Source organism: Pezoporus flaviventris, unplaced genomic scaffold, assembly GCF_033815535.1.
Source record: "Pezoporus flaviventris isolate CSIRO_AGI_PZ_B2104156 unplaced genomic scaffold, CSIRO_AGI_Pfla_v1 ptg000112l, whole genome shotgun sequence".
Classification (NCBI taxonomy): domain Eukaryota; kingdom Metazoa; phylum Chordata; class Aves; order Psittaciformes; family Psittacidae; genus Pezoporus; species Pezoporus flaviventris.
The window spans coordinates 159042-180268 of record NW_026892660.1 but is presented as its reverse complement, the minus strand read 5'-3'; the positions used below and the strand labels follow the sequence as shown (position 1 = coordinate 180268).

At 65.1% G+C, this 21227-nt stretch overlaps 3 protein-coding genes across 3 annotated transcripts; 2 read left to right on the top strand and 1 right to left on the bottom strand.

Moving 5' to 3' along the window:
• The first annotated feature begins 376 nt into the window (after window positions 1–376).
• Window positions 377–3982, top strand: ISG20L2 (interferon stimulated exonuclease gene 20 like 2). The gene is made up of 3 exons (XM_061477958.1): window positions 377–817; window positions 2733–2933; window positions 3130–3982. Exons 1-3 carry the CDS (start codon window positions 377–379, stop codon window positions 3241–3243), a joined length of 756 nt encoding a protein of 251 aa, XP_061333942.1. The 3' UTR covers window positions 3244–3982.
• A 1947-nt stretch (window positions 3983–5929) lies between these two features.
• CRABP2 (cellular retinoic acid binding protein 2) lies at window positions 5930–8647 on the top strand. The gene is made up of 4 exons (XM_061477915.1): window positions 5930–6013; window positions 7150–7328; window positions 8317–8433; window positions 8531–8647. Exons 1-4 carry the CDS (start codon window positions 5944–5946, stop codon window positions 8579–8581), a joined length of 417 nt encoding a protein of 138 aa, XP_061333899.1. The 5' UTR covers window positions 5930–5943; the 3' UTR covers window positions 8582–8647.
• A 3183-nt stretch (window positions 8648–11830) lies between these two features.
• Window positions 11831–16026, bottom strand: LOC133281989 (dnaJ homolog subfamily A member 1-like). The gene is made up of 8 exons (XM_061477954.1): window positions 15950–16026; window positions 15450–15594; window positions 14664–14862; window positions 13648–13752; window positions 13337–13564; window positions 13031–13261; window positions 12192–12292; window positions 11831–12101 (listed from the first exon to the last, which is right to left on the bottom strand). Exons 2-8 carry the CDS (start codon window positions 15579–15581, stop codon window positions 11874–11876), a joined length of 1224 nt encoding a protein of 407 aa, XP_061333938.1. The 5' UTR covers window positions 15582–15594; window positions 15950–16026; the 3' UTR covers window positions 11831–11873.
• Window positions 16027–21227: the final 5201 nt, after the last annotated feature.

The window sequence follows — 21227 nt, the reverse complement described above, 5'->3', positions numbered from 1 at the left end:
GCGGGACTCTGACGTCACCACTAGGGCTCTGACGTCATCCCCCCTCCCCCGGCTGTGAGCTAAGGCAGGCCCATGACATAACCGGGCAGTGACGTCACTGGGAATGCGGCTCCCTCGCTGTGACGTAATCAGACCGTGCCATTCCCCCCATCTTCCCGTAGCCGTGACGTCATCACCGGGCATCCTCCCCCCGGTCTGGTCAACGCCGTGACGTCACCCGAGACGTCACCGCCGCGCTCAGCCGCCGCGCACCACTCACCGCCGCGCTCCAGCCGCGCCAACGCCGCGCAGCGATACCGCGTCACTTCCGCCGCGCCGTTACCCCGCCTCCTTCCGGTGCCGCCGGTACCGGGGGGGGGCCGGGCCCCGTCCCGCGATGTCGGAGCTGATCCTCAACGTGCACGCGGCGCCCCCGGCGCGGCCCCGCGCGGCCTCGCGCGGCAACCGGAAGCACCGGCGCTTCCTGCGGCGGCGGCGCGCGGAGCGGCGGCGGCGGGGCCCGAGCCGCGAACCGGAGCCCGCCCGCGCCTCGCCCAGCTCCGAGCCCGGCGGGAGCGGCTCCCCGGGGCCCGCAGCGCCCCCCGGCGGCGCGGCGGAGGCGGCGGTGGTGGCCATCGACTGCGAGATGGTGGGCACGGGGCCCGGCGGGCGGCACAGCGCCCTGGCCCGCTGCAGCATCGTGGGCTACGGCGGGGCCGTGCTCTACGACCGCTACGTGCGGCCCGCGGCGCCCGTCGTGGACTTCCGCACCCGCTGGAGCGGGATCCGCCGGCACCACATGGCCCGCGCCGTCCCGTTCGTGGCGGCCAGGAAAGAGGTGCGGAAACGGCGGCGGGCGGCGGGAGGGGCTGGCCCCGGGGCGGGGGGGACAGCAGCGCGGCCATAGCACTGCGTGGTGAGCATGCACAGCGCTGCATGGAGCTCATCCATAGCACTGCATGGAGCTCATCCATAGCACTGCATGGAGCTCATCCATAGCGCTGCATGGAGCTCATCCATAGCACTGCATGGAGCACATCCATAGCACTGCATGGAGCACATCCATAACACTGCATGGAGCTCATCCATAGCACTGCATGGTGAGCATGCATAGCGCTGCATGGAGCACATCCATAGCACTGCGTGGTGAGCATGCATAGCGCTGCATGGAGCTCATCCATAGCACTGCATGGTGAGCATGCATAGCGTTGCATGGAGCTCATCCATAGCGCTGCATGGAGCACATCCATAGCACTGCATGGAGCTCATCCATAGCGCTGCATGGAGCTCATCCATAGCACTGCGTGGTGAGCATGCACAGCACTGCATGGAGCTCATCCATAGCGCTGCATGGAGCTCATCCATAGCACTGTGTGGTGAGCATGCACAGCGCTGCATGGAGCTCATCCATAGCACTGCATGGAGCACATCCATAGCACTGCATGGTGAGCATGCATAGCGCTGCATGGAGCTCATCCATAGCACTGCATGGAGCACATCCCTATGGAGGGAGCAATGCATCCATAGCACTGCATGCAGCACATGCATAGCACTGCGTGGAGCTCATCCATAGCGCTGCATGGAGCACATCCATAGCACTGCGCGGAGCACATCCCTATGGAGGGAGCAGTGCATCCATAGCACTGCATGCAGCACATGCATAGCACTGTGTGGAGCTCATCCATAGCGCTGCATGGAGCACATCCATAGCACTGCGCGGAGCACATCCCTATGGAGGGAGCAGTGCATCCATAGCACTGCATGCAGCACATGCATAGCACTGCGTGGAGCACATCTCTATGGAGGGAGCAGTGCATCCATAGCATTGCATGGAGCACATCCCTATGGAGGGAGCAGTGCATCCATAGCATTGCATGGAGCACATCCCTATGGAGGGAGCAGTGCATCCATAGCACTGCATGGAGCACATCCCTATGGAGGGCAGGAGCAGTGCATCCCTAGCATTGTGTGGAGCACATCCCTGTGGACGGCAGCAGTACGGCCATAGCACCGCGTGGACTGTATCCATAGCATTGCGCGGAGCGCATCCCGATGGAGGGAGCAGCGCATCCATAGTATTGTGAGGAGCGCATCCCTGCGGAGGGCAGCAGTAGCGCATCCATAACATTGCGTGGAGCGCATCCCTGCGGAGGGCAGCAGTAGCGCATCCATAGCTTTGCGTGGAGCGCATCCCTGCAGAGGGCAGCAGCAGCACATCCATCGGATTGGGTGGAGCGCATCCCTGCGGAGGGCAGCAGTAGCGCATCCATAGCATTGCGTGGAGCGCATCCCTGTGGAGCGCAGCAGTAGCGCATCCATAGGATTGCGTGGAGCGCATCCCTGCGGAGGGCAGCAGTAGCGCATCCATAGCTTTGCGTGGAGCGCATCCCTGCGGAGGGCCGCAGTAGCGCATCCATAGCTTTGCGTGGAGCGCATCCCTGCGGAGGGCAGCAGTAGCGCATCCATAGCTTTGCGTGGAGCGCATCCCTGTGGAGCGCAGCAGTAGTGCATCCATAGCTTTGCGTGGAGCGCATCCCTGTGGAGGGCAGCAGTAGCGCATCCATAGGATTGCGTGGAGCGCATCCCTGCGGAGGGCAGCAGCAGCGCATCCATAGCTTTGCGTGGAGCGCATCCCTGCGGAGGGCAGCAGTAGCGCATCCATAGCTTTGCGTGGAGCGCATCCCTGCGGAGCGCAGCAGTAGCGCATCCATGGCGTGAAGCTGCATTCATTGATCCCAACCCTGCTCCCGCAGATCCTGCGCATCCTCGCCGGGAAGCTCGTCGTGGGCCACGCCATCTACAACGACTTCAAGGCGCTCAAGTACTTCCACCCGCAGGCCCTCACCCGGGACACGTCCAAGATGCCGTTGTTGAACCGGAAAGGCGGCTTCCCGGAGAACGCCACCGTGTCCCTGAAGCGCCTGGCCAAGGAGCTGCTGCACAAGGACATCCAGGTATCCCTCAGGGAAGCTGGGGCTGTGCTCAGGGCCAGGCTGGATGGGGCTCGGAGCACCCTGCTCCAGTGGAAGATGCCCCTGCCCGTGGCTGTAAGCTGCCTTCATCCCACCCCTTTCCGTGATGGCTTTTGGGGTGCTGGTGTCAGAGCAGTGACTCAAGCTGTGCTCCCCCCCCTGCTCTCTGTCCCAACAGGTCGGGAAGAGCGGCCACTCCTCGGTGGAGGACGCCCGGACCACCATGGAGCTCTACAAGGTGGTGGAGGTGGAATGGGAGCAACACCTCCTGCTGACCCCCAAGCAGGAGTGAGGCCCTGCCCCCCCCCAGGTCCATCCTGCACCCCAAGAGGGGTCCTGTTGCCATTCCATCCATCCCTATGGACAACGGGTGGGAGCATGGAGCCGGGCACCGGCGTCCCTGTGCCCTGATGTGCCTTCTCATGCCACTCACGGTGTGACATCCTCCATCCGCCCCAGCGATGTGGGGCAGAGCTGGGGCCAGACTGTGCCCCCCGCAGGTGCTGGTAACACCGTCTGGGTGCCTCCGAGGGGGCTCTCCCTGCTCCACAGCCCCATTCCGTGTGGGAATCGGGCCCAGGGCAGGCTCCTTCCCATCTTGCACAACTACCTCTGCCAGGGGCAGGAAGCGCCCAAGGGCTCCGGGAGCTTTGGGTTCCATCTTCCTCATTGCACAAGGACCAGGACGAGCCTGGGCACGGGGGACCGGTGCCACCAGTGCCACCAGTGCCACCAGCACGTCCTTGGTGCTGCCTTCCGGTGTGGGGCTGCCCCCGGGGTGGGGGCTGGTTGGAACTGAGCTCGTTACAGCCCCGATCCCAATTAAACAGGAATGATTGAGGAGCCTTTGGTGCTGGAGACCATGGGGGGACCCCCAACCCGTGGGGGGGGGTGGGCAGTGGGGTGCCCCACACCAGGCTCTGTGCTGCTGGGTGAAGGAGGAGCAGTTCCCCCCACCTCCACCTTGACAGCAGCCCTGTTCTCATGGGGACCCCCCCATTGTCACCCCCTTTCCCCACTTCAACCATGGGCTGCTGGACCCAAGGCTTGGGGATCCCTCCTGCATCCATGTGGGACTGGGGGGGGACGCAGCGATCCCAAGCATCCCATGGGATCCTGAGGGGTGCTTTGTGGGGGCAGCTCCCCCTTCCCAATGCCTCCATGTGCGTGCACACCGGGAAGGGGTGGGAATGCCCCCGGCTCCCCGGGAAGGTGAGAGCATGGATGGGGAGCCGGAGCCTTTGTGTCTGGGCTGCCTTTGGAAGCCATTGGAGCCGAGTTTACGACCGGGCTTTGGAATGGCCGAGCCTTAAAGGAGCGGTTGCCTCCTCGGCAAGGAGGAGCCGGCGCCTGGGGGCACATGGGGAGGGGGGGAGGTGTCCATGTGTGGGTCCCCCCCAGCCCCACGGCGGGGGCACATTGCCGGTGTCCGGTTGGGATCGGTTCCCGAGGGAGCCCCGCAGCTGGGATGGATTTGTAGGGCTTGGGGGGGGGAGCACGGGGGGATTCACCACCCCCCGCACACACATCGGAGCCCCTCAGTTCAACGCAGTGAGGTTGGGGGGGTCCTGTCCCACGGAGGAGCTCGATTGACGCCGGCCCTGGTCCCCCCTATGAGGGGCAGTTGGGGGGTGACCCCCATTGGGCTCTGCCTCGGGATTTCTGCGGTTTCCAAGGAATTTGAGGGGGGGGAAGCCTTTATCCGCCCTTCCCAGCAGAATCCCTTCCAGATGTGGGGCGGGGGGGGTTCCACCCCATCCCTTCCACCCCCTTCTCCAAATCCAGCTGTTTTTCCCCCAGATCCGTGGCCCGGGGGGGGGCACCCCCCCCCTCACATCCTTGGGTTGCCCCCCTCCCCGAGCCCCCCACCTCTCCCAGCCCCATTCCCTGCAGCAGCCGCTGTAGGTCGGGATCTGTCCGCTCTTTGTTGGGAATCCTGTTCTTCAGGGGATTAGGGACTCGCGACAAGCCAGGACTCGGCTCCTCAGCGGCGCCACCCCATGGAATGTGGGGGGCTCGGGGGGATGGGGGGGTGAAATGTGGGTCCGGGAAGGGGCGGCTTCACCCCGAAAGAGCAGCAGGAATCTGGCTCCTTCCATCTTGGAGCCACAAACTCCATGATCCCGGTGCCAGCCCCACGGGACCCCCAAATCCCCCCCCCCCCAGACCGCATCGCGGATGGGCCAGGCACCTGCATGTGCCCCCCCCGCATTGAGGGGTGCATGGAGGTTATAGAGGGGTGCATTGAGACCGGAGGGGTGCGGGGTGGGGGGGGATGTGGGCAATGTGGGGGTGCAGACACTCGGGGGGGTTCTGGTCACTTTAAGGGGGGTTCGGGCACTTGGGGGAGGTTCGGACACTTTAAGGGGGGTTCGGACACTTTGGGGGGCTCACGGTCACTTTAAGGGGGGTTCGGACACTTTGGGGGGGTCACGATCACTTTAAGGGGGGTTCGGACACTTTGGGGGGGTCACGGTCACTTTAAGGGGGGTTCGGACACTTTGGGGGGGTCACGGTCACTTTAAGGGGGGTTCGGACACTTTGGGGGGGTCACGGTCACTTTAAGGGGGGTTCGGACACTTTGGGGGGGTCACGGTCACTTTAAGGGGGGTTCGGACACTTTGGGGGGGTCACGGTCACTTTAAGGGGGGTTCGGACACTTTGGGGGGGTCACGGTCACTTTAAGGGGGGTTCGGACACTTTGGGGGGGTCACGGTCACTTTAAGGGGGGTTCGGACACTTTGGGGGGGTCCCTCCCATTGCGGAGCCCCGCAGGTGAACGCGGAGCCCCCCTCCCATGGGGCCGGGGCTGGGGCCGGGGGCGGAGCGGGCGGGACCTGCCCGGCAATAAAACGGGCGGCGCCGGGACCGGAGCGCGGCGGGGTCGCTGGTGCCGTCGGTGCGCGCTCGGTGGCCCCCGTTCCGGTCCCCCCCCTCTCTTTGTACCCTTCCCTCCCCATAGAGCGGCCCCGGCCCCGGCCCTGGCCCCGCGATGCCGAACTTCTCCGGGACCTGGAGGATGAAAAGCTCGGAGAACTTCGAGGAGCTCCTGAAGGCGCTGGGTGAGTGCGAGCCCCGGGGGGTCCTGCCCCACATCTCCCCTCCAGCGCTGGGGGGGGCCCCCTTGTTCCCACCTAAAGCCCATCGGGGAAACTGAGGCCCGGGGGGGGTGCACCCCCCACCTCCGTATCCCCACCATCGCACCCAAGGGGACCCCGCTCTGTGCGGAGCCCCCATCCTAAGTCGGCTCCCCGCTGCCCCACACTGTGAGGGGGGCCCCACGGCCGAGGGGGGGGGGGGAAGAGCGGGGGGCCCCGGGGCTGTGGGCAGGGCCCCCCCCCCCCCCGCCGCAGGAGCCGGAGCCGGATTTGTTCCAGGTTAGGGGATCCGGAGCGAATATTTCAGGATAATTATCACTTTCTTGGGTTTCATTCCCCCGCCCCCCCCCCCCCCGGTTCCTCCTCATCCCCCCCCGAGCCCCACCGGGGGGAACCGCAGCAGGGAAAGCGATCTGCGACCGGCGGCTCCTCCCGCCCCACCGCGGGCCTGGGGAGGGGGGCTCCGGGGCCCCCCATGGTGCAGGCGGCTGGAGGAGAGTGGGGGACACAAGACAGAGCTCCGGACCCCCCCATCTGCCTGCAGCCCCCCGCAATAAACGGGCTTTGCTCCTTCGGGCGCCTTCTTCTCCCCTTGAGCATCACGGAGGGGACCCCCAAGTGTGGGTCAGATCCCCCCGCCCCGCTCAGCAGCAGCATCCCCACGGTCCCGGCCATGGGGAGCCCCCCCCCCCAGCCCCGAGCACCCGCATCCCGCTGCCCCCCCATCGCCGTGCGGGGGGAGCCCCGCTCCGAGGGCCCCTCCGTCGGGGCTGAGCGGGGCCCAGCGCGGGCAGTGATGGATGAGGCGCCCGCGGCAGCGCGGACAAAGCCGCAGCTGCGCTTTGGGGGGGGGGGGGCACCCCCACGGGGTCACCGGGGGCCGTGTCCCCGCCGTCACCCCTGCCCGGGGGACCCCCTTCACCCCCCCCCCCATCCCCATCCCATCACCCTCATCCCTTCCCCGGGGCGCATCCGGAGCCAGGTAACGAGAGCCAGATGTGGCCGAGCCAGATGCGGCTCTGCGGGGCCGGGGTCCCCCTGAGGCCCCCCCAGGACCCCCCCATCAATGGGGACGTCTCCCCCCTCCCCATTGCCCGCAGGGGTTAACGTGATGCTGAGGAAGATCGCGGTGGCGGCGGCCTCCAAGCCCGCGGTGGAGATCAGGCAGGAGGGGGAGAGCTTCTACATCAAGACCTGGACCACGGTGCGGACCACGGAGATCAGCTTCAGCATCGGGCAGGAGTTCGAGGAGCAGACGGTGGACGGGCGGCCCTGCAAGGTGCGGCGCCCACACGCGTCCACACGCGTCCACACGCATGGCACACGTGTGTGGGGGCAGGAGCACTCGTGTGCGCGCTCCTAACACGTGCATGGGTGGGCTAGCATCATGTGTGCACATGCCTTGCACGTGGAGGCACATACATGCATCTGCACACACGTGCCTGCACCCTGGTGCAAATGCCCCCCTGTTCATGCATGCACACGCGTGTTCGTGCACACGCAGCCCCGCGCTCCCTCTTGTCCGGGGGGATGGTTCCTCCCCCTTCCCTGTGCCCCCCCCTCCGTGGGTATCCCAGACACTGTTGGGGGCAGGAGCAAATGTCCTCGTCCATGTCCCCATCCCCATCCGGGTCCCCATCTGTGTCCCCATTCCCATCCCCATCCGTGTCCCCATCCCCATCCAGGCCCCATTTGTGTCCTCATCCACACCCCCATTCCCCAATCACATTCCCATCCATGTCACCATCCCCATCTGTGTCCCCATTCCCCATCCCCATCCCCATTTGCGTCTCCATCCAGGCCCCATCTGTGACCCCATCCACATCCCCATTCCGAATCCACATCGCCATCCCCATCCCTGTTTGCATCCCCATCCCCATCCAGGCCCCGTCTGTGACCCCATCCACATCCCCATTCCGAATCCACGTCGCCATCCCCATCCCTGTTTGCATCCCCGTCCCCATCCAGGCCCCATCTGTGACCCCATCCACATCCCCATTCCTCATCACATCCCCATCCGTGTCCCCATCCCCATCCAGGCTCCATCTGTGTCCCCATCCCCATCCCCATTCCCCATTCACATCCCCATCCATGTTGCCATCCCCATCCAGGTCCCATCCATGTCCCCATCCCCATTCCCCATTCACATCCCCATCCCCATCCCCATTCCCCACCCACCTCCCAGCCCACTGACGGATGTTCCACCCTGTGTGGGGGTGCTATGGGGGTGTCTCGGGGGTGTCCCCCCCACATTGTCCCCTGTGCAGAGCTTGGCCAAGTGGGCGAGTGAGAACAAAATGGTTTGCGAGCAGCGGCTGCTCCGGGGCGAGGGGCCCCGGACGGGCTGGTCCAGGGAGCTGACCAACGACGGGGAGCTCATCCTGGTGAGCATCCCTGCCCCGGGGCATGATGGGAAACTCCCTTTGGGGCTCTCTGTGTATGTCGGGGGGGGTCCCATCCATCACCTGCTCCTCATTGCAGACCATGACGGCCGACGACGTCGTCTGCACCAGGGTCTACGTCCGGGAGTGATGCCACCGCACCAGCGTCCCCATATCCCCCCCATGTCCCCATCACCCCCATAGCCACGGGGGGTGCATCTTCCCATGGGGGCCCCTCAGAAGCCTCCTTGTCTCACTGCAGCCAAAGCACCTGGGTGGAGGGGGGGGAGGGGGGGGGATTTGGGCTGATTTTAGGCAGTTTTGGTTCACTTGGATGTGTTGGATTTGGACACAGCCCCTGTGCCCCCCCCCCCCCAAGTATTTATTGTCACTGATGTGGCTCCAGGCGGTGGCTCCATGGTCACAGAGCACCAGGGCCAGGCCCCCCCCGCCCCGGTCCAAACCCCCCAGGACCATCCCTGCCCCTTCCCTCTGCTGCCCAATAAACATCCTTTGCCCCATCCCCATGTCCTGATATCCCCATATCCAAATATCCCCATGTCCCAATATCCCCATATCCCAATATCCCCATGTCCCGATATCCCCATATCCCAATATCCCCATGTCCCAATATCCCCATATCCCAATATCCCCATGTCCCAATATCCCCATGTCCTGATATCCCCATATCCCAATATCCCCATGTCCCAATATCCCCATGTCCTGATATCCCCATGTCCCAATATCCCCATGTCCCAATATCCCCATATCCCAATATCCCCATGTCCTGATATCCCCATGTCCCAATATCCCCATATCCCAATATCCCCATGTCCTGATATCCCCATGTCCCAATATCCCCATATCCCAATATCCCCATGTCCCGATATCCCCATGTCCCGATATCCCCATATCCCAATATCCCCATGTCCCAATATCCCTATATCCCAATATCCCCATGTCCCGATATCCCCATATCCCAATATCCCCATGTCCCAATATCCCTATATCCCAATATCCCCGTGTCCCGATGTCCCCATATCCCAATATCCCCATGTCCCAATATCCCCATATCCCAATATCCCCATGTCCCGATATCCCCATATCCCAACATCCCCATGTCCCGATGTCCCCATATCCCAACATCCCCATGTCCCCATGTCCCGCTCCTGCTGCCACACGCCCGATCCTTGCGCAAGGGCCCCCAGGCAAAGGCAGTGGCCGCGTTGGCACATCCCAGCGTGGGAAGCAAGGGGGCAGCGGTGGGGCAGCCGTGGGGCAGCGATGGGGGGGGCCCTGCTCCCCTCTCCCCCCAGCAGCAGGAAGGCTGTAATTACACCTTCCCTGGGGAGGAGGAGGAGGGGGGGATGAAGGCTCCGGTGTCTCCAGGTGGGCGCTCGGCATCACCGTTCCCGGACCATGTCCCGGCTCTCCCAGCATCCAACCGGGACCATGGGGGGGGGGGGGGGTGGTGTCAATGGACCTGGATCCAACACCAAACCTGCCCCCCCCGGTAATGGAAACCCAGCCCCCTCCCCCCGCAATTCCACAAGGGATATTCCCCCCCATTGGAATATCCGCTTTCTCCTTGGCGGCCCGAGGGACGGCTCCGATTCGTGTCGGGGGGGGGGGGAACCCAGAGCTGGAATTGGGGGGGCCATGGGGGTCCCATCCTGCTCTGCCCCCATCCCAGCGGAGCCGGATTCCAGCTGGGAAAGGGGGGGGGTCACGGAGACCCCAGCGCCAAGGGGGTGCTTGGGAATGCTCTGGAATGCCGCCCCCCCCCCCCCACGCTCAGTGGTTTCGGTGCTCCCGGCGCCTCTCGGCCGGCCCCGGTGACCTGCGGGGGGCCCCGGCTGCCCCCCGGGATGGGGAGGGGGCCCCTCGGCTTTCAGGGGCGAGACAAAGCGGGGCCGGGGCCGTGAATGAGCCGGGAGGGAAGGGGAGGAGGCGGCGGGGGGGGGGGGGGGCCGCGCTCCAATGGGGATGGGGATGGGGATGGGGATGGGGATGGGGATGGAGACGGGGATGGGACATGGATGGTGATGGAGACATGGATGGGGATGGAGACATGAATGGGGATGGGACTGGGATGGGGATGGGACGGGGATGGGGACATGGGTGGGGATGGGACATGGATGGGGATGGGGACATGGATGAGGATGGGATACGGATGGTGATGGAGACACGGATGGGGCTATGAATGCCCCCAGGACTTGCTGGGCAGGTTTAGGGGGAGCAACCCCCTTTTCCAGGCTGGAATGGGGGGTCCTGGTTTGGGGGGGGGGTAGGGATGATCCATGGGGATGGGGGTCCTGGTGATGGGCTTAGGAGGAGCCAGCTTCGGGAAGGGGCACCCCTGGTGTCACAGGGCACCGGTGACAAAGGGCAGAGACTGGCTTGGGGGGGGGGGGGCAGACCCATTGGTAGTGACCCCATTGCTGCGGGGTGACCCCATTGCTGCGGGTGCCCCCAGGGCAGCCCAGGACGCGGGTGACGAGCCCCATAACGCGCGGTCACCTCTGGGAGGGGACACGTGGAGGGGGGAACGTTGCCACCCCCCCCCCCCCCCAGGGTGTGGGTTCACCCCGAGGGCTGTGGGGCACCCCCCCCCCCCCAAGCTGGCCAATGGCCACCATTGTTCCCGCTCTCCTCCTCCATCCACATCGGAGCCAAACCCTTCCCTAAGCTCCAGTATGGACCTGGGGGGGGGGTTCAGCTGCAGCCCCCCCCATACTTCACCCCCAGTATGTCCCATACCTGCCTCTGCCCCACAGCGGGGTCCCAATGGGGCGGAGAGGATGGGGGCAGCTCAGGTTATGGGGCCCAGCCCAGCCCCTGCTGCTCCCCAGCAGGGAAACTGAGGCACGCCCCGGCCACGGGGCCAGGGAATCCATGGGGAAGCCGCAGGGATCCGGCACCACGCAGCCGCTCCAGTCGGGATTTGCTTTTAATGCCAAGTACAAAGTGTGCCCCCTCCCCCCCCCCAACCCCCCCCCGACAACGACAACAGAGAAAAAATGCTTAAAATTCCTCTACAAAATAAATTAAAGGGACGGGGCCCCCCCAAAAGCCCCTTTTTTGTGTGCAAAGAGACCCGAACCCCCCCCCCCCCATCGCTCCCAGGCTCCAGCAAGGACAGAAACGGGCAAAGCAAAGGCCCTGTGCGGGCCCCATGGCGCTGTGGGGCAGTGCGGGGCTGAGCGGGGCAGTTCAAGTCCTCCCCCCCAAGGGGGGGTTTTGCGCCAGCATCAATGGGGAAACTGAGGCAGAGGGGTGAGGGTCTCCCCCCCCCCACCTTGTCCATGGGCATCCCCATAGAGGAAGGGCTTGGGGCGGGGGGCAAGGGAGGTGAAGTGCTGTCCAATGGTGAGCTATGTACATCCCTGAAGGTGACGGCTCCCAGAGCCCCCTCCCTGCCCCATAGCGCCCCCAAGCCCCGGCTACGAGGTCTGGCACTGGACGTGCTGGCGGCTCCCGTCGTCGAAGTCCTCGTCGTGGGGGGGGTCCCCGGGGAAGGGCCTGCGGCCCGGCCCCCCCTGGTCCCGGTAATCGCTGAGCTCCACCTCCTCCGTGTCCTCCGTGGCCATCACCTCCTCCTGCGGTGGGAAGAAGGCCTGGAGCTGGCGCAGGCGCTCGGGGGGGAGCCAGCCGGGATCCGGGAACTTCACCTGGGAATGGGATGGGAAAGGGGGGGGGATGAGCACTGGAGAGGGGGGGGGGAACGTGCAGGGATGTGTGGGGCGGCCCCGAAGCCTCACCTGGAACTGCAGGATGAGCTTCCCCTTCTGGAAGGGGCTCCTGTAGACCGGCATCCCCTCGTTGGGGACGCACTTGAGGTCTCCGGGCCGGATCACGTCCCCTGGGAGGGAGAGGGGGGTCACCCCACAGCGCCCTCGCAGGGGGGTCCCAGTGCACCCTGATCCCCATCCCAGCCTCACAGGGGGGTCCCAGATCATCCTGATCCCAATCCCAACCTCACAGGGGTGTCCCAGTGCATCCTGATCCCAATCCCAACCTCACAGGGGGGTCCCAGTGCATCCTGATCCCAATCCCAACCTCACAGGGGGGTCCCAGTGCACCCTGATCCCCATCCCAGCCTCACAGGGGTGTCCCAGATCATCCTGATCCCCATCCCAGCCTCACAGGGGGGTCCCAGTGCATCCTGATCCCAGCTTCCTTCCAGGGGTGTCCCAGTGCATCCCAATCCCAACCCCAGCCTCTTCACAGGGGTGTCTCAGTGTATCTTGATCCCCATCCCAACCTCACAGGGGGGTCCCAGTGCATCCTGATCCCGATCCCAGCCTCCTCACAGGGGTGTCCCAGTGCATCCCAGTCCCAAACCCAGCCCTCTTCCATGGGTGTCCCAGTGCATCCCAATCCCAGCCTCCTTGCAGGGGTGTCCCAGTGCATCCCAATCTCAGCTCCCTCACAGGGGGGTCCCACTGCATCCCAGTCTCAATCACAGCCCCCTTGTAAGAGTGTCCCAGTGCATCCTGATCCCAATCTCAGCCTCCTCACAGGAGTGTCCCAGTGCATCCCGGTCCCAATCCCAGCTCCCTCCCGTGGTTGTCCCAATGCATCCCGACCCCGTTCCCACCTGGCTGGGAGGCCAGGAGCAGGCTCCTGTTGTCCAGGGTGCGGATGACCTGGCGGCAGCCGCACAGCGCGTCGGCCAGGCTGATCTCCCTGCGCACGATGAGGTCGTCGCCGCTGCGCCGGAACACGGGATGCTCCTTCTGGTCCAGGACAATGATGATGTCCCCGGGCTCCAGCCCCGGCACCTGGTCCCCTTCCTCATGGAACGTGATCTTCTGCCCGTCCTTCATGCCTGCGGGACGGGGAAGAGGAGCTCAGTGGGGGGGTGGAACCCATGGAAGGGTCCCCCCCCATGGCCCCATCCCACCTTTATCCAGGTGGACGCTGAGGATCTTCTTCTCCCTGACCACCTTGCGGCCGTTGCAGGCGAGGCAGCAATCCCGAGGCCGGATCCACTCGCCCTGGCCCTGGCACTGGGAACACACGGTCTGGATCTGCTGGATCATGCTGGGCCCCAGCTGATGGATCCGCACCTCCATGCCCGAGCCGTGGCACTTGGGGCACCTCCTCTGGGCGCCCTCCCGCACCCCACAGCCTGCGGGGAGGGATGGGGAAGGGTGAGGAGGGGGCTGCGGTGCTGGGGACCCCCCCCACTGCCCTGGGTACCCTAATGCTCACCTCCACACTTCCTGCAGATGATGTTCTTCTGCAAGGACAGCTTCCTCGTGGTGCCGTTGTAGAGGTCCTCCAGGGACACGGAAAGCTGGTGCACCACGGTCTTCCCTGCGCGGAAACCGGGCTCAGCCATCCCAGCCAGCCCACATGCTCCGTGGGGCACGGAGCTTCCCTCCATCCCCCGTGCTCCGTGGGGCACGGAGCTTCCCTCCATCCCCCATGGTCCGTGGGGCACGGAGCTTCCCTCCATCCCCCGTGCTCCGTGGGGCACGGAGCTTCCCTCCATCCCCCGTGCTCCGTGGGGCACGGAGCTTCCCTCCATCCCCCATGGTCCATGGGGCACGGAGCTTCCCTCCATCCCCCGAGCTCCGTGGGGCACGGAGCTTCCCTCCATCCCCCGTGCTCCGTGGGGCACGGAGCTTCCCTCCATCCCCCATGCTCCGTGGGGCACAGAGCTTCCCTCCATCCCCCGTGCTCCGTGGGGCACGGAGCTTCCCTCCATCCCCCGTGCTCCATGGGGCACGGAGCTTCCCTCCATCCCCCGTGCTCCGTGGGGCACGGAGCTTCCCTCCATCCCCCATGCTCCGTGGGGCACGGAGCTTCCCTGCATCCCTTCGCCTCCAAAGGGATCCGGGATGGACGTGGGGCTCCCGCCCAGCACCCTCCCCATCCACGGCCTCCCTATAATTGCCCCCGCTATTAAATCGTGCCACAAGCAGGGCATGGCCACGGCCTCACCCTCGCGCCGTGACCCAGGCCAAAAGCACGCCAGGAGTCACCCGAGCGGCTCCGCACGCCCTGAGCCTGCCCCAAGCAGCCCAGGGCAGCGCCGGGGCTGAGTCAGCCCCAGCCCCGGGGCCAGCGGGGGAAAGCCGGGGCCCAAGCCAGGGAAGGGCCCTTTGAAGAGGGGGCAGAGGGAGAAAGTCATCAAGGGCTCAGGAGGGAGGCGTCGGGCTCAGCCCAAGGAGCCCATTCCTGCTGCCCCCCTCCCCAAAAGGGGGTCCCGTTGGTGCTGGTACCTCTCCTGTCGCCCCGGCCACGCATCCGCACCCCCCCTCCGAAGAAGAAGTCGAAGATGTCCATGGGGGAGCCGAAGCCGGCGCTGCCCCCGCGGCTGCCCAAGCCCCCTTCCTTCATGGCGCGCTCCCCGCCGCGGTCGTAGAGCGCCCGTTTGTGGGTGTCCGAGAGCACCTCGTAGGCTTGGGAGATCTGCTTGAACTGGGGGGGAAACGCGGGTCAGGTGGGGGGGAATGGGGTCAGAGGGGGGAAAGTGGGGTGAGATGGGGGGGAATGGGGTGAAATGAAGGGGGAATGGGGTGAGATGGGAGGGAAAGTGGGGCAAGATGGGGGAAATGGGGTCAGATGGGAGGGAAAGTTGGGTAAGATGGGGCAAAGTGGGGTGAGATGGGGGAAATGAGGTGAGATGGGAGGGAAAGTTGGGTAAGATGGGGCAAAGTGGAGCAAGATGGGGAAATGGGGTCAGGTGGGAGGGAAATGGGGTGAGATGAGGGGGAAACGGGGTGAGATGAGGGGGAAACGGGGTGAGATGAGGGGGAAACGGGGTGAGATGAGGGGGAAACGGGGTGAGATGAGGAGAAAGTGGGGTGAGATGAGGGGGAAATGGGGTGAGATGGGGGAGAAAGTGGGGTGAGATGGAGAGGAATGGGGTCAGATGGGAGGGAAAGTGGGGTGAGATGGGTGAGAAATGGGGTGAGAAGGGGGGAAAGTGTGGGGGGAATGGGATGAAATGAGGGGGAAATGGGGGGCAAAACGGGGTGCGATGGGGGGGGAAGCGCTGCACGCACCCGCTCGCCCTCGCTCGGGTTCTTGTCGGGGTGGTAGCGCAGCGCCAGGCGCCGGTACGCCCGCTTGATCTCGTCCAGCGTGGCCGCGGGCCGCACGCCCAGCAGGTCGTAGTAACCGGTTTCCTTCACCATGGTCCCGGCCGAGCTGCGCGGGGACAGAGCCGCCACTTCCCCCTCGCACCCCGCTGCGGGACGGGGTCATCGCACGGGATGGGACGGAACCGAACCGGGGACCCCCCCCCCGGGCACCCCCGAGCGCGGACACGGGGCCGGTTCCCCCCCTCCCTCCCTCCCTCCCTCCCCCCCTCCCCAAGAGCACCGGGGCCGCCGCAGGCCGGGTCGGGTCGGGTCGGGGCAGCCGGGCCGCGGCGCTGACAGCGCCCGAGGACCCCGGGACGGGCCCGGCCGCTGCTGCCCCGGGTCCGCCGGTACCGGAGCGGGGACCGGGGGGGAACCGGGGGGGAACCGGGGGGCACCGGGCCGGGGCCGCCATCACTCACCGCCGCTCCGCTCCCGTCTCCGAACTCTCTGGAAGCCGGGGCCACGCCCCCCGCGCTCCCCATTGGCTGCGGACCGCCTCCTGAGCCCCTCCCTCCGCGCTCATTGGCTGTGAGCCGCCTCCTGCCCGCCTCTATTGGCCGCGCCTCCCTCAGCTGTCAACCCCGAGACCGGCTTTCATTGGTTACCGGCTGTTCCGGGATGAGGAACGCGATTGGCTGTGATATACTGCCGGGTCCGCCTCCTCGGCAAGGCGCCTCTTTCATTGGCTAGAAGGAAGCGGCCAATCAGGGAAAGGAGTGCGAATGCCGAGCGCTGCGGACGACCCGCAGGGGGCGCCATAGTGCGCGGTGCGGGAGGCGCAGGCGCCCGGTCGCGATAGGGGCCTGTCGCGATAGGGGCCTGTCGCGATAGGGGCCTGTCGCGATGGGGGCCTGTCGCGATGGGGGCCTGTCGCGATAGGGGCCGGTCGCGATGTGGGCCTGTCGCGATGTGGGCCTGTCGCGATAGGGGCCGGTCGCGATAGGGGCCCGTCCGACCCCAAAGGGCGCGGGGGTGGGCAGCAAGAAGAGTTTTGGGGGGCTCCATGTCCTCTATTTGGGGGGGGCAGCGGCAGGGAGGGGTTTGGGGGGTCCATGGAGGAGGAGGAGGAGGAGGGGTCCCATGGACCTGGAGGTGACCCCGAAACCCAAGCCCGGCAGTTGTCGCCCCGATGGGGTTTCAGGGACCCCCCCGGCCCGCAGCTGGAATGTGGTCGGGATTCCTGGAGATCTTCCACCCTGATGGATGGGCAAGGGCTGGCGTGGGGTCGGCAAACTGGGAATGGGGCCCCCGAACTGGGAATGGGGCCCCCGAACTGGGAATGGGGACATTGAACTGGGAATGGAGATTCTGAACTGGGAATGGGGACATTGAACCGGGAATGGGGACATTAAAATGGGAATGGGGACATTGAAGTGGGAATGGAGATTCTGAACTGGGAATGAGGCCTCCGAGCTGGGAATGGGGACATTGAACTGGGAATGGAGATTCTGAACTGGGAATGGGGACATTGAACCGGGAATGGGGACATTAAAATGGGAATGGGGACATTGAAGTGGGAATGGAGATTCTGAACTGGGAATGAGGCCTCCGAGCTGGGAATGGGGACATTGAACTGGGAATGGAGATTCTGAACTGGGAATGGGGACATTGAACCGGGAATGGGGACATTAAAATGGGAATGGGGACATTGAAGTGGGAATGGAGATTCTGAACTGGGAATGAGGCCTCCGAGCTGGGAATGGGGACATTGAACTGGGAATGGAGATTCTGAACTGGGAATGGGGACATTGAACCGGGAATGGGGACATTGAACTGGGAATGGGGCCCCCGAACTGGGAATGGGGACATTGAACTGGGAATGGGGCCCCCGAACTGCGCAGGACGCTCTGGAGCCTCGTCCCCTTCTGAAGCCGGACCCAGCCCCAGCTGCGGGGGTGCCTCAGGACCGGCCCCGCTCACATCCTGTCCCCACATCCTGCACCGTCCCCAACCCCCGTGGCACCAGCCGGGATCTGAGGGGGTTTTTCCTGCGTGTCCATGGATCCGGGGGGCGGGGGGGGGGCACATCCCTGTTTGTCCCGGTGCCACCTGCATGCGGACATCGGCAATTCCAGGAGGAAGGAAAGGAGCCGCTTTGTCAGCGGCGTGTCCGGAGCTGAGTCACCTCCTGCCCCTGCTGCCCCCGCCCCGGTGTCCCATAGGTGGGTGCCGTGGGGTCCCGTTGTTGCCTCAGCCCCTTTCCTTTTGGGGCTGGATGAGAAGGGAAACTGAGGCACGGCGCTGGCACTTGCGTGCGTTGGGATCCGGCCGAGCTGCTTCCCACGCTGCATCCCTCTTCCCATCCCATTCCCACCCCACTTAATGACGGGTGGCTCATCCCGCGCTGAGCCGCATCCTGCACCCTGTTTATGGGTGCTGGGGGTGCGTAAACAGGGAGGGGGCATCGCTTCATGGAGACGGGAGAGTGGTCCCAGGGGTTTCATTGCCATGGGGATGGGATGTGGTGGGATGTGGTGGGATGCAGTGGGATGTGGAGGGATACAATGGAATATGATGGGATGTGATGGGATGTGGTGGGATGCGATGGGATGCGATGGGATGCGATGAGATGTGGTGGGATGTGGTGGGATGAGGTGGGACGCGATGGGATGTGGTGGGATGAGGTGGGACGCGATGGGATGTGGTGGGATGAGGTGGGATGCGATGGGATGTGGTGGGATGAGGTGGGATGAGGTGGGACGCGATGGGATGTGGTGGGATGAGGTGGGACGCGATGGGATGTGGTGGGATGAGGTGGGATGCGATGGGATGTGGTGGGATGCGATGGGATGAGGTGGGATGTGGTGGGATGAGGTGGGACGCGATGGGATGTGGTGGGATGAGGTGGGATGCGATGGGATGTGGTGGGACGCGATGGAATGTGGTGGGATGTGGTGTGGGACGCGATGGGATGTGGTGGGATGAGGTGGGACGTGATGGGATGCGATGGGGTGCGATGGGATGCAATGGGATGAGGTGGGATGTGGTGGGACACAATGAGACACGATGCGATGCGGTGGGATGAGGTGGAACGCGATGGGACGCAATGGGATGTGATGGGATGAGGTGGGACACGATGGGATGGGATGGGACACAATGGGGGAGCATCGCCCCCGGGCCCCCTCCACCCGCCCCACCGCTGACGGACGGCTCCAGACGCACATTCCCGGCGGGATCCAGCCGCGGGGCTCGGCCTCAGGCATCCGCGATTGCCCCGGGTTGGCAGCAGCTGCCGGGGGGGGGGGGACAGGTCCCAGCAGCTGAATGAGCCCCAAAACCGGGCCAAGAGCTTAATATAGAGACCGGAGCTATTCCGGGGGGTCTGACCCGGGTGAAGGGCGAGCGGGGGGGGAAGGGATGGGAATGGGGATGGGACCCCCACATCCTTGCGCTGCAGTGGGGCTGGGGACCCGGGGGGGGCCACCACAGGGGACAGCCCATAGAGACCCCTTGGTGGCCCCAGCGCGGCTCCTGCTCGCCCCCCCCAAGGGGCTCGCTGTGGGGAGGGGGCTGCCCCGGCGCTGTATTTTTAGTCCTTTCCTTATAAGGTTCCCAGGAGTTTTTGGGAGCCGGGAGCGGGATGAAGTCATCGCTGAGGTCATCCCAACCCCCCCCCCCCCCAAGCCCTCACCCCATAGGGAGGTTTTGTGGTGGCTCCATTCAAATCCCACTCTCGCCAAACAAGCCCCTCCTGGCTGCGGGGGGCCGCGATGGGGTGGGGAGGGGGGGGTCTTAAAGCAGCAGCCCCACAGCCCCCCCCCCCCATGGCTGCACTCCCCCCATAGCCCTGTGCCTGCTGTGGTTTGGTGGCTCCTGGTCTGCAGTGGGGGGGGGACAGGACATGGGAGGGATGCAGGTGCCCTGTGTCCCATTGGCACACGTTTGGTCCCATCGGGACACACTTGGTCCTGTTGGGAACACGCTTGGAACACGCTATGGAGATGCTCGGTCCCATCAGGGGGCACCTGGTTCCATCAGGGACGTGCTTGGTCCCATCATGGCCACGCTCATCACTGGGACATGCTTGGTCCCATCATGGCCATGCTTGATCCCATCAGGGCACACTTGGACCAGTTTGGGACCCGCTTTGTCCCACTGAGGACACATTTGGGACCCTGGGGTTTGCGAACCCGCCCCGCCGGGTGCCCCATAGCCCTGGGCAGCCTCATCCCATCCTCCTCCTCCTCCTCCCCTCCACCATCTGTGCCCCCTCGTCGCTTTGTCAGCACCGGCTGGAATGTGGATTCATTTCATTAGGAATGTGTCCCCCCCCCTCCTTCCCAGCCTTGGGAATCTCCTCATGCATCCATGCATCCATCCGCTGCCATCACCGGGCAGCTTTAGGGGTGACACTGGGGAAGGGGGGGGAACCGGAGCTGCCATTGGGCTGATGCTGCCCAGGCTGATCCCGGCCTCGGCGCCTGCTCCAGCTCATCCCAGAGCTTGTGTTTGATTTCATCCCGGTGCTTGGATCTGCTGGAGTTTCACCTTAAAAGGAAACCATCACCCTCGGGCTTGGGGGGGGCCGGGGGCTTCCCATGAGGAAAGGCAGAGCCATGGTGGGTCCTTATCGCTCCCCGGCTCCCAGCATCCCGGTGCTGGCACGGGCTGCATCCGGAGCGTGGGTGAGCCATGGGGCCAGGCAGGCGGGCACCCGAGGGGCGATGCTGAGCGCACCCATCAGCACCAGTGGGTGCTGCCGGTCTTGTCCCCTTGCCCAGGGTGACTCAGCCCTTTGCCCAGGATAAAGGAGCCCATTCTGTGCCCAGAGGCTGATTCATGCAGCGCCGTCCCCACGCCTGCTCACACAAAGGGCATTGAACCCCCCCCCCCCCCCGCCCCGGGCGCTGCTCAGCCCCATCCTGAGGCTCAGCATCCTTTGGGAAAAGGGGCACAGATGCATCAGGGTCCCATCGGGGTGATGGGGGCCCCAGTGTGGTGCTCTGGGGTCCCGGTCCCAAGGGCATTCTGCCTGATCCAGGCGGGAATAGCGGCTGGGTTTGCTGGCTCATGGCTGGAGGCGCTGGCGCTGGGATGGGGTGGGCTGGAATCCCGTCCCGCTCCCGCCCAGGCAAAGGTCTTTCCCTGGCTGATCCCATGGATCTGTGATCACCCGGTGGGGGCTGCATTGCCCTGGAATGGGGAGCATCACCCCGGGGATGAGGGAACATCGAGCCAGGGTCACAGCAGGGATGCAGGAGCATCGCCCTGGGGATGGGACAGCATCAACCCATGGATGGGGGTCACAAGAGCCTGGGGATGGGGACCATCACCATCACCCTGGAGACGCACAATGGGGACACTGGGGAGCAACCTCCTGCGGCCCCCGTTCCCGACCCGTGGTGGAGGCTTCCCTGGGGCTGGAATGAGGAGAGGAGCTGGAGGCTGAGGCTTTATTAACTTAACATCACGGCAGCGAATGCACCCGGCGTGGGGCACCCCATGTGGGGAGCGGGGACCCCGCGGTGCCACCCTTGGGTGCTGCACCCCGCGGGGTGGAGACGGGAGGGGGAAAAGATGGGGTTCAATTAAATACAGCCACAACCAAACCCCCGGAGGGGGCCGAGATGGGGCCGGGTCCCTGCATGCGACCCATGGCCTTGGTGGCTCTTCATGGAGAGGGGACACAAAAACCCACACAAAGGTGTTAAAGACCATGAGGGGATGGAGGAGCCTTAGGTGGGGGGTGGCAAGGGA

What these genes read in the sequence shown, in the direction of transcription:
- LOC133281989 (XM_061477954.1), bottom strand. Translation starts at nt 15,581, where the DNA reads ATGGTGAAGGAAACCGGTTACTACGACCTGCTGGGCGTGCGGCCCGCG. An exon ending in ACCCGAGCGAGGGCGAGCGG is followed by an intron (nt 14,863 to 15,449) that starts GTGCGTGCAGCG and finishes TTTCCCCCCCAG; the next exon opens with TTCAAGCAGATCTCCCAAGC. An exon ending in GCTCCTGGCCTCCCAGCCAG is followed by an intron (nt 12,293 to 13,030) that starts GTGGGAACGGGG and finishes TCTCCCTCCCAG; the next exon opens with GGGACGTGATCCGGCCCGGA.
- ISG20L2 (XM_061477958.1), top strand. Translation starts at nt 377, where the DNA reads ATGTCGGAGCTGATCCTCAACGTGCACGCGGCGCCCCCGGCGCGGCCC. An exon ending in TCGTGGCGGCCAGGAAAGAG is followed by an intron (nt 818 to 2,732) that starts GTGCGGAAACGG and finishes CTGCTCCCGCAG; the next exon opens with ATCCTGCGCATCCTCGCCGG. An exon ending in TGCTGCACAAGGACATCCAG is followed by an intron (nt 2,934 to 3,129) that starts GTATCCCTCAGG and finishes CTGTCCCAACAG; the next exon opens with GTCGGGAAGAGCGGCCACTC.
- CRABP2 (XM_061477915.1), top strand. Translation starts at nt 5,944, where the DNA reads ATGCCGAACTTCTCCGGGACCTGGAGGATGAAAAGCTCGGAGAACTTC. An exon ending in GGAGCTCCTGAAGGCGCTGG is followed by an intron (nt 6,014 to 7,149) that starts GTGAGTGCGAGC and finishes CATTGCCCGCAG; the next exon opens with GGGTTAACGTGATGCTGAGG. An exon ending in ACGACGGGGAGCTCATCCTG is followed by an intron (nt 8,434 to 8,530) that starts GTGAGCATCCCT and finishes TCCTCATTGCAG; the next exon opens with ACCATGACGGCCGACGACGT.